This window comes from Salmo trutta, chromosome 23, assembly GCF_901001165.1.
Source record: "Salmo trutta chromosome 23, fSalTru1.1, whole genome shotgun sequence".
Lineage (NCBI taxonomy): Eukaryota > Metazoa > Chordata > Actinopteri > Salmoniformes > Salmonidae > Salmo > Salmo trutta.
The window spans coordinates 4,268,850-4,286,153 of NC_042979.1; the positions used below are offsets into that span (position 1 = coordinate 4,268,850).

Sequence of the window (17,304 nt, forward strand, 5' to 3'; positions counted from 1 at the left end):
CCCCTCCTGCTCCGTGACTCGACGACTCACTGCGAGCTCACAGAACAGGGCTCCGGGCAGCCGAGCGGAAATGGAGGAAAACTCGCCTCCCTGCGGACCTGGCATCCTTTCACTCCCTCCTCTCTACATTCTCCTCTTCTGTCTCTGCTGCTAAAGCCACTTTCTACCACTCTAAATTCCAAGCATCTGCCTCTAACCCTAGGAAGCTCTTTGCTACCTTCTCCTCCCTCCTGAATCCTCCTCCCCCTCCCCCCCCCTCCCTCTCTGCGGATGACTTCGTCAACCATTTTGAAAAGAAGGTTGACGATATCCGATCCTCGTTTGCTAAGTCAAACGACACCGCTGGTCCTGCTCACACTGCCCTACCCTGTGCTTTGACCTCTTTCTCCCCTCTCTCTCCAGATGAAATCTCGCGTCTTGTGACGGCCGGCCGCCCAACAACCTGCCCACTTGACCCTATCCCCTCCTCTCTTCTCCAGACCATTTCCGGAGACCTTCTCCCCTACCTCACCTCGCTCATCAACTCATCCTTGACCGCTGGCTACGTTCCTTCCGTCTTCAAGAGAGCGAGAGTTGCACCCCTTCTGAAAAAACCTACACTCGATCCCTCCGATGTCAACAACTACAGACCAGTATCCCTTCTTTCTTTTCTCTCCAAAACTCTTGAACGTGCCGTCCTTGGCCAGCTCTCCTGCTATCTCTCTCAGAATGACCTTCTTGATCCTAATCAGTCAGGTTTCAAGACTGGGCATTCAACTGAGACTGCTCTTCTCTGTGTCACGGAGGCTCTCCGCACTGCTAAAGCTAACTCTCTCTCCTCTGCTCTCATCCTTCTAGACCTATCTGCTGCCTTTGATACTGTGAACCATCAGATCCTCTTCTCCACCCTCTCCGAGTTGGGCATCTCCGGCGCGGCCCACGCTTGGATTGCGTCCTACCTGACAGGTTGCTCCTACCAGGTGGCGTGGCGAGAATCTGTCTCCGCACCACGTGCTCTCACCACTGGTGTCCCCCAGGGCTCTGTTCTAGGCCCTCTCCTATTCTCGCTATACACCAAGTCACTTGGCTCTGTCATATCCTCACATGGTCTCTCCTATCATTGCTATGCAGACGACACACAATTAATCTTCTCCTTCCCCCCTTCTGATAACCAGGTGGCGAATCGCATCTCTGCATGCCTGGCAGACATATCAGTGTGGATGACGGATCACCACCTCAAGCTGAACCTCGGCAAGACGGAGCTGCTCTTCCTCCCGGGGAAGGACTGCCCGTTCCATGATCTCGCCATCACGGTTGACAACTCCCTTGTGTCCTCCTCCCAGAGTGCTAAGAACCTCGGCGTGATCCTGGACAACACCCTGTCATTCTCCACTAACATCAAGGTGGTGACCCGATCCTGTAGGTTCATGCTCTACAACATTCGCAGAGTACGACCCTGCCTCACACAGGAAGCGGCGCAGGTCCTAATCCAGGCACTTGTCATCTCCCGTCTGGATTACTGCAACTCGCTGTTGGCTGGGCTCCCTGCCTGTGCCATTAAACCCCTACAACTCATCCAGAATGCCGCAGCCCGTCTGGTGTTCAACCTTCCCAAGTTCTCTCACGTCACCCCGCTCCTCCGCTCTCTCCACTGGCTTCCAGTTGAAGCTCGCATCCGCTACAAGACCATGGTGCTTGCCTACGGAGCTGTGAGGGGAACGGCACCTCCGTACCTTCAGGCTCTGATCAGGCCCTACACCCAAACAAGGGCACTGCGTTCATCCACCTCTGGCCTGCTCGCCTCCCTACCTCTGAGGAAGCACAGTTCCCGCTCAGCCCAGTCAAAACTGTTCGCTGCTCTGGCACCCCAATGGTGGAACAAGCTCCCTCACGACGCCAGGACAGCGGAGTCAATCACCACCTTCCGGAGACACCTGAAACCCCACCTCTTTAAGGAATACCTGGGATAGGATAAAGTAATCCTTCTAACCCCCCCTAAAAGATTTAGATGCACTATTGTAAAGTGGTTGTTCCACTGGATATCATAAGGTGAATGCACCAATTTGTAAGTCGCTCTGGATAAGAGCGTCTGCTAAATTACTTAAATGTAATGTAAATGTAAATATAACACACATACATTAATTATTCATTTCGGTTGCCTATCCTGATGTTAAGTTTGTTCTATAGAAAGTGTTTGACTCTGTGTGCCACAGAAAGTTTTTGACTAGCCACAAAATTAAGGAAATTAGAAAGGGGGGAGGATTTCGGCAAGGCTATTTTCTTGCCTGCCAAAATTCTCCTTGATCCATCTTCTGACTAGATGGCCACTAACACATATATATTTAAATAATTCTGTTACAAGAAACCTATACTATTCTGTTGTTCCCTGTTTGCTCAGAAAAATACATGTAAAGACTACTTGCCATTTATGTTTTGCTAGATGACCTGAGCCAAGGTGGACAAGGTGGAGGTGGACAATAATGAGGAAGACACTAACTGGGTAATTGCTTGTTCACTTCTAAAGGCACATTTTTAGGAGTCAATTTTTTTTTAAGCAGTAATATTTCTAGAGGTAGTATCATCGCTTTGTCTGATAATTAATTAATTGTAACTCAAGAAAATGTATTTGTTCTAAATATATTTAAAAAAATCATCATACATTTCAGATTATTTGTGAACGCTGCCCACGATGGTTCCACCAGTCCTGTATGAAAACCATCCCATCATTGGATGATTATGTCTGCGCTGCCCGTCAGGACTAGGTTAGGCTTGAGTTCCAGGTGTTGGGGTTAGTTCCTTGTTAATCATTGGTGAAATTAGCATTCTGACAATATCTTTAATTAAATCATTCAAAAACCTTTATTAATGCAATTGCAGACAGAAGTTGACAACAGGAACATAGCACGCATGTTTCCGAGGAAGTTCTGCAAAATAGGAAAAGTCCCAAGTTATTTTATTAAGCACGAAGTCCAGCTCTAGTGATGTCACTGCATATGTCATTACCTTCTACTCATCAGACCAAGCCCATGCATACACAGCTATACAATAGTTCCAATGTTTTCTAATGGCTAAGCAGTAAATGTCCACTCCCCTAGTTGATTTATAGTGGAATGTCTGACTAGTCTCTTATCTCTTACACTCCCCTGCAGAATTCTGTCTCAGTCACACATTTCTCAGACCGTTTCTTTATAAGAAAAAAACTGTGGAACAATATTAAACCTCTATAATGAATATATATATTGTTAATCTGTAGTCTAGGACCCTATTAATGTAACCATGACAGATTATGTGGAAATAGGAAGACAAGTGTGAATCATTTTGGCAATGTGTGTTATCAATAACAGTGATATTTGAGGTGCAATACTGGAATAAGACATTATGTCAATACATTTGCAGATGCTATAGTATTGGTTCTAATACAAGGTATTAACTTCTTACATCTACACGTTCCGCTAGCGGAACGTCTGCTCCAATATCCAATGATGGGCGGGGCGCGAAATTCAAACTCCTCTAAATCCGAAAACTTACACTTTTCAAACATATGACTATGTTACAGCTATTTAAAGACAAGACTCTCCTTTATCTAACCAAACTGTCCGATTTCAAAAAGGCTTTACAGCGAAAGCAAAACATTAGATTATGTCAGCAGAGTACCCAGCCAGGAATAATCACACAGCCATTTTTCAAGCTAGCATATCATGTCACATAAACCCAAACCATATCTAAATGCAGCACTAACCTTTGATGATCTTCATCAGATGACACACCTAGGACATTGTGTTATACAATACATGCATGTCTGTTCAATCAAGTTCATATTTATATCAAAAACCAGCTTTTTACATTAGCATGTGACGTTCAGAACTAGCATTCCCACCGAACACTTCCGGTGATTTTACTAAATTACTCACGATAAACGTTCACAAAAAGCATAACAATTATTTTAAGAATTATAGATACAGAACTCCTCTATGCACTCGATATGTCCGATTTTAAAATAGCTTTTCGGATGAAGCACATTTTGCAATAATGTAAGTACATAGCCCGGCGTTACAGGGCTAGCTATTTAGACACCCACCCAGTGTAGCCTTCACCAAAATCACATTTCCTATAAGAAAAATGTTCTTACCTTGCTTGTTCTTCATCAGAATACACTGCCAGGACTTCTACTTCAATAACAAATGTAGGTTTGGTCCCAAATAATCCATCGTTATATCCAAACAGCGACGTTTTGTTCGTGCGTTCTAGACACTATCCCAACGCTAAATCTCGGCCACGAGCATGACGCAAAATATGACAAAAAATTTCGAAATATTCCATTACCGTACTTCGAAGCATGTCAACCGCTGTTTAAAACCAATATTTATGCAATTTATCTCGTAGAGAAGCGATAATATTCCGACCGGGAATCTGCCTGTCTGTAAACTGAGGAAAAAACCAAAAGCCGGGGGCGGGGCGTGTCACGCGCCTAAGGCTTAGTCCATTGACTGACCACTCAGCATTTGCTCTCGTGTGCTTCAGCCAGGGCTTTGAATGACATCATTCCTGTTTTTCCCGGGCTGTGAGACTCCATTGTTGACGTGAGAATTGTCACGTAAGAGCAGAGATCCTTTGTAAACGACAGAGATAATAAAGAAGGGCAAGAAATGTTCAGACAGGGTACTTCCTGAACAGAAGCATCTCAGGTTTTTGCCTGCCATAGGAGTTCTGTTATACTCACAGACACCATTCAAACAGTTTCAGAAACTTTGGAGTGTTTTCTCTCCAAAGCTAATAATTATATGCATATTCCAGTTTCTGGGCAGGACTAATAATCAGATTAAATCGGGTACGTTTTTTATCCAGCCGTGAAATTACTGCCCCCTAGATGTAACAGGTTAAGTGCCGTGACCAATTAATTAGGTACAAATACCGTAACTATTCTCCGGGGAAGTGGGTAGCGCTACCTTGGAAAATAGTTAATAGAAGGTATGTTTTATAGGCGGGAGTGAAGAAATCTAAAACACCCAGGACACCGATGGGAGGAGTTGGGGAATAATAACTATTGATATGGCGACAGACGGCCCCGACTCTCCCGGTAAAGTGGAGCAAGAGGATTTTAATAAAACCATGGAAAGAAGCGCACGAGCAGTCTACTAATTTGAATATGGGAAATTAGTAGATCTATTCAGCTGCAAAAAGATTGGGTACGTGAGTACATTGATAGAATTTGTACTTCGGCTTTGATGGCAGGTTTGAAAACTGATCAAAACGACAATTGCGGGGGTTGTGGATGAAATAGAGCAAGATGTTTTGAGAGTGGAATATAACTCCCCTCACTTTGCAGACGTGCAAGGGGTTAATACGGCCACAGTGAAAGTCACTAAAAGTGGTTTCAATGGCCAAAGTAAGACAAAGAAACGTGAAAAAACTCAAAGCGTAGGGAGATAGTCTTACCCAACTTAATCTCATGACATTTTATGTGGTTTTATTCTGAAATAGATTTACATTTTATGTCGTCTTATTCTGAAATAGATTTCTAGAATGGACGAAAGGGTGGCGGGGGTAACGAGGAATTAGCAAAGGGGTTACTAAACCTAAAATGAATTGTAATTTTTTTTAGTTCATCAACATTGTTGTGGTTATGGAGAATCAGAGAGGGAAAGGAGAATAGTGAATCGTTGGACTCGGTGGCGAGATAAAGTCGCTGTGTCTAAGGGTAGTACATCCTAAATAAAAGATACATAAACGTCGGGGTGGATTGAAACAAATGTTTAATGATTGGAGTAAGGGCAGTGTATTTACCATTATCATGTTTGGTTTATAACTAATACTTTTGGATTGCTGATTAAAATGTAGCATAGTGAATGGTAATGAAATGTACACTTTCTTTTCCAGTAGAGGGGGTTCAATGGAGTTCCCAGATAAGTAAAGCCTGTTCATGTGTGTTTTTGGACCTACGGTTTACCACACACACACCAGCACTCACACACAACTTACCAGTTATGAATAGTAGTGGTGTTAATACTGTGGGATTTATTTTGGATGGGGTCTTTTCAATTCAGTTTTAAATTGGGTATGCAGAAGGATGGAAAGGTTTCAAATCTTTCTGAAGGACAGGGAAAGAAAAGGAAGAGGAAATATTTAATGATGTCGAATGCCCTGTATCCTGACTTTCTGGTGAGGCCTGATCAATCTCACTAGAAATGATCAAAACAGGTGGGATTTAATTATAAAATGAATGAGAAACACTTGTTTCTATTCTATTTTACCATTGCTTAATGAGATGCTATTATTTCCTTATGGAGTTATCAAGAGTTGTAATTCTAAGTTGATTGGTTATTCGAATTTGAATCACGACTTGAATCATGTGTTCGAAGGGAAAATGACCAGTTCCCTGGGGTCCTGGTCTTTGGGCAAATATACAAATGTACTTTGTTCAGTCTGCAGATATATTTTTATTTCTATGTTAATAAGGGATGACAGTTACACCAAATGGATTGTGATATGTGAATTGCTGATTTCATTTTTTGTTTCCATATAAATTTCACCAGATTGGGACTGCTGGATTGGAGTGTGAGATTCCCCGATGGGTTAGGGTACTAACTTCCTGATCTGGTAACTCTTCCAAGAGGTTGCCAGTAAAATAAGGAAGTATGAACACATTTTGAAAATGCTTTCAACAGTAACAGTATGTTGTTATGCTCTTTGACATTTGTCGTAGAGATAATGATATTAAGAAATTGGGAATGTAATCATTTGTCACATAGTCAATGCTTGTCTGGATTTCTTGAAACAGAAATGACTTGAACTAAACTGTTGTTCTGATCTGTCCTCTCTTGATGTTATCATGGAAGGTGACGTCAGATGGTGTCTTAATGCATGTAGGAATAATTTGGCCACAAACAGTTTGTGTGAACCTCAAAACTGACTTTTAACACCTCTATCTGAGTCTGAGCCATTAACCTGGGTACGCGGCAGGAGTGCACCAGAGTCCTGAGACCGTGCATGTGGAGAGAGATAACATACACATTTTTCTCATGTTCCTGGAGTGCTGGTGGGAGAAATAGACCAGAAAGGATGGTAATAGCAGCTCAGGTGAGAGACACGGATGTATTTATTTGGAAATCTGGACATTATCAAGGGCCATCAAATGTGACAGGCAAGAGTTACATGTGCCGTTGGGAAGATTAACAGTAACGCTATCTGAAGAAGACACGCTAGAATGATGTACCGGGAGAAAGGGTGGGGGTGGTCTACACACTGCAAGCAATTTAGACTAAGTATGCATTGAGATACCGATCTTTCATTACCAGGCCACTTGCGACAGGAAAACGGGGACAAAGGAGGGTTGTAAATGAGAAGAGTTATTACCGGCAATAAAAAGTTCTGTTTATAAATGCACATTCTAACCAGGATGATGTGTGCTAGGTTGAGAGGCGTGAATTTGAGTCATAGACTCAAAGTAAGCACTAAGGACTGTCATTCGGAATTTGGGTTGGATAATTTATAACATGTTTTAGTTATGATTCGGATACAGCGAGAGAGAGTTGATTTCAAATGGTGAGAGGTGGGGGCACTGCTCAAATTTATTAGGCCTAGGGAGGCTCTAGAAACCTTATCTTTAAGTATCCTCCGACAGGGAGGTTGTTAGAGAACTCACTGGATGATCGCTTGGGTCAACCATGAAGTTTTTTTTATTGTTCTCTTTTGTTTTACCATGTCATCAGAATTTTTATGTTAAATCGCATCGATACATAAAGATTGCTGGATGATACGGTACAATTAATTGCATACGAGGCTCAAATTCTGTGTTTTGCGATAACACCCAAGGAGGAAAATGAAGGAGAGACCATGGAGACCAGCATTACATGGGTATAGAATGTAACGGATGGACGGTTCTTTCCCCAGTTTTAGTCGCATCAAGGGTGGTGTGAAGTTATTAAACATGTACTTTTTTTCTCTTTCCTTTTCAAGTCAATATGTTTTTAGGTTTTGTGGAACATAAGAGTGATCATTGTTCCAGAGGGACTGATTGATTTGAGAATGTTTTAGTATGTTTATAACTGTAGAAGTGCATTAGGAGTAGTGACTAGTGTGTTATGGGTTACATGGAATGATATATGTGCAAATGTATCTGTAGCAGGAGGCGAGGTACACGAGGCCTGTGGTTGAGACAGAATGTTTACGTCGGGCTGTTAAGTGGGATGGAATGTGACTGCGGTGGAGATCTGTGGGGGCTCATAAATTAAGGTCGTGGTGATAGAGGGGTACCATTCCCAGAGACTAGGTATATTGTTACAGGGGATAGCTCGTAGGAGAGGGAGGACAGCTAACTGTGCACAATATAGGGAAGTTAAATTGAACGTTACACAGACCCAGATCAGGGTGAGAGTAGCAGAGATAGTGTGGGCAGTTCAGACTATGGTAAACTTTCAAGAAACCTGTGACTCAGTTTTGTTAGGATGGATCTGTGTTTGCAAGTTCTCTCGGGCCATCATTGTAAATAAGAATTTGTTCTTAACCGACTTGCCTAGTTAAATAATGGTTTTTTTTTTTTTTTTAAAGTCACGCTGCTCCTCTGCACAATCCAAGGCCTTCCAATCGACGCTCGCATCCACTACAAGATTATGGTGCTTGTCTACGGAGCAGCAAGAGGAACTGCCCCTCACTACCTTCAGGCTATGCTCAAACCCTATGCTCTGCCACCTCTGGTCTCTTGGCTCCCACTCAGCCCAGTCCAAGCTCTTCTCTGTCCTGGCACCCCAATGGTGGAACCAGCTTCCCTCGAAGCTAGGACAGCAAGTCCCTGCCCATCTTCCGAAAGCACCTGAAACCCTACCTCTTCAAAAAGTATCTTAAATAATCCCCCTCCTCACCTCGAACCCCCCCAATAATAATCCTGCACCAACACTTGCACTTGACCCCCCCCCCCCCCCCCCCCCCCAGCTCAGACTTTGCTGATAGCTACTCTGAGGAAATGTGTATTTACTATGCCTGTGATGTGGTTGTCCCACCTAGCTATTTTAAGATGAATGCACTGTAAATCGCTCTGGATAAGAGCGTCTGCTAAATGACTAAAATGTTAATGTAAAATAGGATTTGACAAGAGAAAGGTTTTTAAAAAATAAACGCCATTTAAAGAAAATGTCTCATTGAGCCGACATTTGCAGCCCTTACCGTGAATGCAGTCACCGCAAACGTGAGTTAGAACAGATCTTCCTCGATGGGGATTAAATCCAGCACTAAGGCGGGGATTCAATCCGATCTCAATTGGAAATTTCCTTTATATGGTGCATTGCTAACACAACGCAATCACTAGTGTCTTGATAGTGCACTCGTTTCCATGTTCACCAAAGCACATGTCAAGTTCAAACAAACTAAACATTATTCAAAAGGAGCTTGCAAAGGCCTACAAATAGTCATACCCTATTAAACAGTGTTAATTCCAACGCGCTAATTTAATCTGGGTCAATATTTGGTCAAAATGTTAATCGAATCCATTGATATGGGCCTCAAATTTCACTTAAATGTCCTTTAATTTTTTGGAATGAAAAATTGAGTAATTCATATTGCTGATATCATTTAACTTGAGTTAGAAAAATGGGAACTCAAATGTACATTGATCGTCTTTGCTGAATGACTTTTCTGGGGACCTGTTGAAGTAAAAGTTTTATCTTGCCATGTTTTGTTCAAATTTAACTCACTTATCCCTTTTTTTATTATTTACATTTGACTTAGTTGCAGTGTATTTCAGAGCCACTGAATAAAGTGCAGTTTTGTATAACATTTTAATGATTATTTTTAAAGAAATCCTTTTATTACACTTTTAGATATTCATCAACTGGAGTTACCCCCTAACCATACCTTTAAATCAGTTATTATAGGATTAACTGATTTAAAGGATTAACATGGTTGGTATCAGGATTAACATGACAACAGGATTAACATGGTTGGTATCATTTATGGGAATGTGTCAAGCACAGTAAGTGAAACAGAACCGCTGTTTATTTTTTTATGCAAAAAATAAGCTTGAAATGAACACGTGTTCAAATGAAGATACCTCCGTGTAGAGCAGCAAAGTGCTTAATACATGATTTAACCGTTATTTTTGGTAGTCGTCGTCTTGAAAATATCAATTGCAATTGGGGGGAAAAAAAAGTCATTTTTTGTTTTTAAAAATAATTTATTGTTCTTTATGTACAGGAAAAAAATAAAATAGAAAACAAAACAATTAGTAGAAAAGGCTAATTGTACAAGAAACACTATATACTGTACACTGCATTGAAGATGTCCAACTGTCTGCATGACCCAGGTAATGTGGCATAGATAGGCAATACTTTAAAGTACAATATGAAGTAAGAGTCCTCTTCCACTCAGTATGTCTTTGATCACCTATATAGTGTGTGTATGAACCACAGATGTTCTTATAATGTCCTTGACACCGGCTTTGTTTGAACACAGTACCACTATCATGTAGGACTGTGCTTCTCCCAGCAGCAAAGACAGAAGAACAAAACAATAGGCTTCTCATCCTCAGATTAAACAGAAACATGAAGTGTATAATCATAATAGCCATTTCTATATGATACAGAAAAACAGTCTTGAGAACTAACTGAAAAATTGGTTTGAGTGTCAATGGTTGGTCATCTTTCTCATCACGGAGGGAGGGTGGGGGGATTCGTTGTACATCTTTGCACCTCTCCACAAGCACTCATCTTCTCAACAACCTGCACACACCGAACCGAAAGCCTCTGAACATTTGTCTTTGGTTAGCCAAGTACTGTACGTTAGGTAAACTTCAAAGTTTGAGAGCAGGCAGCAAAGTAAGCCACTGACTGCATATACTATACCGTGCTGAAAGCAGAGATGGAATATAGCTAAGCACGTCAATGCTGTGCACAGTCGTCGTGACTGTACAAAGGGATTTTCGTAATGCAGCAGAACAATAAATGACAATCAGAAAAGAGACTAAACAAAAAAACTGCAATCAACCATGTACACTACAAACACAGTAAGCTACAGCAAAATAATGATTAAAATACAAATATTTTGGTCTGTATGAGTGACAGAAAAAAGCAGGAGCAGAGAATGCAAATAAAGGCTGAAAAGTGAAAATAAAAGGATTAAAATAGAAAAAAATTAAAAAACATGATAAAGCTGAAACAAAGTAACATTTCAGAATTGCACAATTTAATACTGATGTACTTACTGTAAGTAAGTGGACACCATTGCTGTACTTTCTGTAGTTGTAGGGACCTAATATAATAGAGGAACATAGCCTACATGCACAGTAAGTTAAACAGAACCGCTGTGTTCGGAGCACTAACAGTTGTCTAGAGCAGTGTTTTCCAAATTCCAGTCCTCGAGTATCCCTGGGCCCCTATTCATAAAGCGTCTCAGAGTAGGAGTGCTAGGATCCATTTTGCTTCTCAGATCATAATGTATAATGGACAAGGGGGATCTGATCCTAGATCAGACAACGACGAGACAGCCTATAGGGAGGTGGTCAGAGACCTGACCGTGTGGTGCAAGGACAACAACTTCTCCCTCAACATGATCAAGACAAAGGAGATGAATGTGGACAACAGGAAAAGGAGGACCGAGTGCACCCCCCCCCATTCTCATCGACGGGGATGTAGTGGAGCATCTTGAGAGCGTCCACGTTACGAACAAATTAACAAGCACACCAAGACAGTCGTGAAGAGGGCATGACAAAACCTATTCCCCCTCAGGAGACTGAAAAGATTTGGCATGGGTCCTCAGATGCTCAAAATGTTCTACAGCTGCACCATCGAGAGCATCCTGACGGGTTGCATAACTGCCTGGTATGGCAACTGCTTGGCCTCTGACCGCGAGGCACTACAGAGGGTAATGTGTACAGCCCAGTATATCACTGGGGCCAAGCTTATTGCCATCCAGGACCTCTATACCAGGCGGTGTCAGAGGAAAGCCCTAAAAATTGTCAAAAAGACTCCAGCCACCCTAGTCATAGACTGTTTTCTCTCCTACTGCACGGAAAGAGGTACCGGAGCGCCAAGTCTAGATCCAAGAGGCTTCTGAACAGCTTCTACCACCAAGCCATAAGACTCCTGAACATCTAATGAAATGGCTGCCCAGACTATTGGTGCCCCCCCACACATTGATGCCGTACCAGTACCCCCTGTATATAGCCTCGCTATTGTTATTTTACTGCTGCTCTTTAATTATTTCTTACTTTATTTCTTAAAACTGCCTTGTTGGTTAAGGGCTTGTAAGTAAGCATTTCACTGTAAGGTCTACACCTGTTGCATTCAGCGCATGTGACAAATGAAATTTGATTTGATACACGTTCCTCAACTCCTCAAGTACCCCCAAACAGCATTTTTGCTGTAGCCCTGGACAAACACACCAGATTCAACTCGGATCCGCCTTGTCCATGTAATCTTATACATTATGATCCGAAACGCAAAACTGAACCTAGCACTCCTACTCAGACGCGTAAATGAACTGACGCCCCGTTTTAGGTGGAGAGCTCTTTTCGTGTCAGGCGGTGGGATATGGGCCCGGGTCTAAAGACTCCGATGACTACAGTATGTTGAGGCAAACGCAATTAAATAGTTCTTGATTAGCTGCTTTGATATAGCCAAAATAAAAACCATTTGAATAATAAAAAATGACTATTTAGAATAGTAATAACACAACCAATAAATAAGAATAACACTCGGCATCATAAAAGCTTGATTCCATGTGAGGATACTGTACTTAAGTCAACAATATAAATCATTAACAGATGCAATAACACTTGGTCTTTGCAGTTTTACATCGTACACACACAGCCGCTTCTGTGTTGGAGGCTCTCTTAAAGTCACTGTTATCAGTATCACCGCTTGTGATCAAGGTTTTGGTACGTTACCACGGTGATAACGACCAAGACGCTATAGACCGACGTCCTTATAGAAACTATGGGAATATTCATTCTGAATACATTAAAGAGTCCAGGACCTCTTCAACTCCACAGCAATTCCCAAGGCAAGACAAAGATCACTGATGGGAGATGAACACAATCCTACCTTAAAAAGCGATAATGATATATGACGTTAAGTTAACACAAATTGTTTTCTTGTCTTTACAAAAGGGGCGAATAAAAGTGAACTCTGGCATATCAATATAAAGTGAATGAATACAGTTTTGTTTCTCCTATGGTTTGCTTCCCATTGGATCCCCCACAGGACCGAAGCCAATTAATTGAGCAGTAATGTTTAAATTCTCGAGCCAAGTGTGTGTGTGTGTGAAGATGCGGGTCAGGATCATCATAATAATTTGGTTTGTCGTCAGATATGGTTAGATTCTCCCTTCAGGAGTCAGTCATGGTTTGGTTTAATTCATTTGAGGGGCGCTTATATTTGTTCTGTTGCACACGTTTGTAATGGAAATGTTTTTTTGTTTTTTTTGGCATATCCGAACTCCCCTCGGGGGTCACAGCCAGGGTCACCATCGTACAGCGCAACAGGAGTAATTATGGTTAAGTGCCTTGCTCAAGGGCACAGCAACAGATTTTTATCACCTTGTCGGTTTCCGGTATTTAAACCAGCAACCTTTCGCTTACTGGCCCAACGCTCTAACCTCGAGGCTACCTGCCTTCCCCCGGTTGAGGGCTTATTAGGCCCTCGTCAACAACATACATGACCAATCCAGATCATCACACACACACACACACACACGTCTTCGCTCTCGACCAAGAGAATTCTCACGCCACAGTCTAGCATTGTAATAAGGGGACATCATTTCCTAAATGAATACTATAGATGTAGAAGAATACCATCACATTATTGACAAAGGTATCATAAAATATCTTAAAATCCACTGTACACTATGAGGTATGAAAATATGAGACACCTCCCCTTGCACAACATGCATCTCGTAAAATGTCCAGCACACAGTTCGTTGGTTTCAGGGGCGGTTTCTTGCCAAAAGTACCAAAGTTATACTTGAACTTACTCCACAGCAAAAGTACACTAGACGTTTGTACAAACTGTGAAAAGAATAGAAAGGTTTAACTGTTCAGTTCTGCGGAATGGCTGCCAATAAAGGTTCATGTGTGACAGGTCTGTCGGAGAATATTACGGATGCTTTTTGTTCATTGTGCTCTCGCTAACAAGTCGTCACGGTGATCTGACTGGGAATTCGCTCACATCCCACAGAAAAGCCAGCCGAGCAGCATACATTTATACCTAGACAGACACTAAAGCCTAGCCGAGACCACAACACTGACAGCGAGCAATTCTCTGATCTGAAAAGCACATTTTGGTAAAAAGCTAAATTGCAACAAACTGCCTGCTTTGTGCTCGAACACTTCATTCCAGAATAAAGCCTGACTAGCCCAAACTCATAATCTGCAAAAACTTGGTCTGTGATCAAATTCTTTAAAAAGAATACATGGGAAGTAGAATGAATGTAGAGGTTTAAACCACCTGTCGTACAGTATGGCTATCTTCGGTAAGCCTCTGTTTTTGTTTGGGTGCTATGAATTGGCTGTGTCCTGGCAAGCGTTGTTTGCAGTGACTCACGTCCATAATCAAGTGAATAATACTGACACTCAAACCACAGGAGCAGCCCACTCCACTCCGCTCACTCAGAACCGGTTCCAGCACTGGGATGGATGAGTATGCGGACAGGAGAGAAACAAATGGAGAGCTTCCTTGTGTTTTACACCCAAAGTATGGTAATACACAAAAGCCTCACATGGACAAGCATATACTCTCACACACACACACACACACACACACACACACACACACACACGGTCGATGTAACATATCTGGGTCCACATCAGCCAACAAACTGGTTCTAGACCCACAATGCAGAGTATTCAGTCTTTGAGGATCCCTTCCTCCTCCTCCTTCTCATCCTGTGTCCCATCACACACACCCGCACCACACCCCTTCACCTGCCCAGCAAGGTCAGAGGTTAGGACAGGGCTGTAGTCATTAGGGCACACACCGTAGCAAAAACGGTTTATGTAGTCCCTCCCTGTTTCAGCCCATTTTCTTCCGTTTGGTGGCTAATGAACACGACCCAGGTCAGGACAGGGCACGTCAGGATAGGGTGCAGTCATATGCCCCCTCGTCTGCCGCCTGCTCCTCCTGCTCCTCTGGAGCTCCTCCGTCCTCTGTCACTAACCCTCCAGAGGGCTCCAAGGGCAGGGCCAGGCCCAAGGGAGCAGGCCCTCTACTGTCCTCTGCCCTGGGGCATCCGGGCTGGGGCTCAGTCAGCTTGGAGTTGGGGTTGGAAGCCCCTGGTTGGAAGGCTTCAGGCTGGACCTGCTCCACAGCAGTCTCTATTAGCTTCTGCAGCTGGGGCCGGATCAGGTTCAGGAAGGGTTTATAGCCCAGGCTACAGGGAGGAGGAGGAGGAGGAGGAGAGGAGAGCGAGGGAGTCAGTAGTCATAATAATATTCATAGCCATTTCAAGCATTCATTGAATTTTTGTCATAGACATGGGCACACATGTGCAGCAACAGTTCTCCTAGCTAAGTAAGAGAGAGAGAGAGAGAGACAGAGAGAGACAGAGCGAGAGCAAAAGAGCGAGATCGACAGAGATAGAAAGTAAAGAAAGAGCGATAGACTAACCAGTCTGTGGAGGCCCACGCATCGACTCCCAGCAGGCCGGAGCGGATACTTTTGACGGTCTCAGGAGGAACCTCTGGGCTGTCCAGGAAGTTGACCACCTGCTTGATGACCGTGACCTCTCTCAGGATCAGACCAATCACAACACACCACTCCAGACAGCCCGCCTCCATGAACACATGCAGCAGGTAGCTGAGGACAGAACGAGATCAGGAATGGTACAGAAGGGGCAGATTAGACAGATTACACCTAGTCCTACATTAAGAATCACGTTCATTGGAGATTCTCCATTTAGAACATTTTAGTCCAGAATAGGCTTAATCTGTGTCTGAGAAACCTACCCAAGGACACACAAACAAAGGGTAACAAAATCACACAAGATATACACAAACCTACATACGAAACCAACAAGCAGAATAGGTCACCACAGCCATAAATCCAGCTAGGTTGGGATGGTAGGTGGGGTGAGTATTTAGGAGTATTTTGTAGCACCTAATAGAGAAGACCGGAGAGGATAACCGTCTTACCGTAGCTGGACCTGGGACTTGTGAGGCCCCTTGTTAGCCAGCTCCATGGAGATGTGTTCCAGCTCAGACTGGGTCAGACTCAGAGTGGAGAAGTTCTCATCCACCATGGTCCAGTCTCCATCCACCATGCTGCTGGTCTCTGTCAGGTCTGTGGCCGAACCGATACTGCACTCCTCCGCTGGGGGGGGAGAGGAATGGAGTGAGAATAAGGGAGGGAGAGATGACCGGAGAGAATTTAGAAGAAGAGGTAAAGGGATAAGAAGACAGAAAATGAGAGAGCCTGGTAGAGAGAAAGCGAGAAGCAGATGTGGAGAGAGAGAGGGGGAGAGAGATGACAAGTGAATCCTGAAGAGGAGGGCCACTAACTTTTGTTAGTGAGTGGAGAGAGGAAGGCCTCCTGTGTCTGTGGCCCCCCGTGGGAAGAGGTTGTGTTCATCTCTTTAGGCTCCGGCCCCAGTGCCCCTAGACCGTCCAGCCAGGTGTGGTTGCTGTTGCGTGCTGAGGCCTGCGGGGGCGCTGTGTCCATGTCGCTGTTCAACAGGCTGTCTGCTGACTGGGACTTTAGCAGCCGCTGGCTCAGCACTGGAGGAGGGAGAAACACACATACAGGAACTTCGTCATACTAACTCATCAAGGTTGGCACACTGAACACACTTACAAAGAAATGGGTTAGGGGAAGTTGACTGGGGAGACCGACAACCACAGCTGAGGGCACACACACACACACACCCCCCCCCCCCGCACCAGACCCTCACCCGTCTTGCGGTGTCCGTTCTTGAAGGGCGAGCTGATCGAGCATGCTGGGATGACAGGAAACGGCCACAGGAAGTCCTTGTGGAGACACTTCAGCGCCATGACAAAGTCATCGACCCGCGCCACCCGAGTGCGCTCCCGGCACAGCCAGCCAATCAGCTCGAAGCCCAGCTGGGCGGAGAAGCAGCCCAGGTCTTTGAGGCGGACCTGCTCCAGGAGGTGCCGGGCGTGACGCCATAACATCATGTCTATGTACATGTTCTCAGCACAGTCACTGTCCTTACTCCAGCGCTCGGACCTAGAGAGAGGACACACGGAAGAGATGGAAGAGCTATTACAGGTATGATGGGAAAGGCCAGTAGCACGAATACCACGAAGCTGGTCTCAACTCCATCCAATTAATTAAGCAAAATAGATAACAGCCTACTAATCCTTTATATAATTACTACATGTTATGT

At 43.8% G+C, this 17,304-nt stretch overlaps 1 protein-coding gene across 1 annotated transcript in view; it reads right to left on the reverse strand.

Moving 5' to 3' along the window:
* Positions 1–12,475: 12,475 nt before the first annotated feature.
* Positions 12,476–17,304, reverse strand: part of LOC115159117 (RAB6A-GEF complex partner protein 1) — a 68,244-nt gene continuing 63,415 nt past the window's right edge. Inside the window, exons 23-27 of the mRNA XM_029708546.1 lie at positions 16,849–17,144; positions 16,460–16,675; positions 16,094–16,271; positions 15,570–15,758; positions 12,476–15,333 (exon numbers count right to left, since the gene is read on the reverse strand). Coding sequence (XP_029564406.1) covers positions 15,036–15,333; positions 15,570–15,758; positions 16,094–16,271; positions 16,460–16,675; positions 16,849–17,144 — 1,177 coding nt within the window. The 3' untranslated portion in view covers positions 12,476–15,035. The remainder of the gene's footprint in view (positions 15,334–15,569; positions 15,759–16,093; positions 16,272–16,459; positions 16,676–16,848; positions 17,145–17,304) is intronic.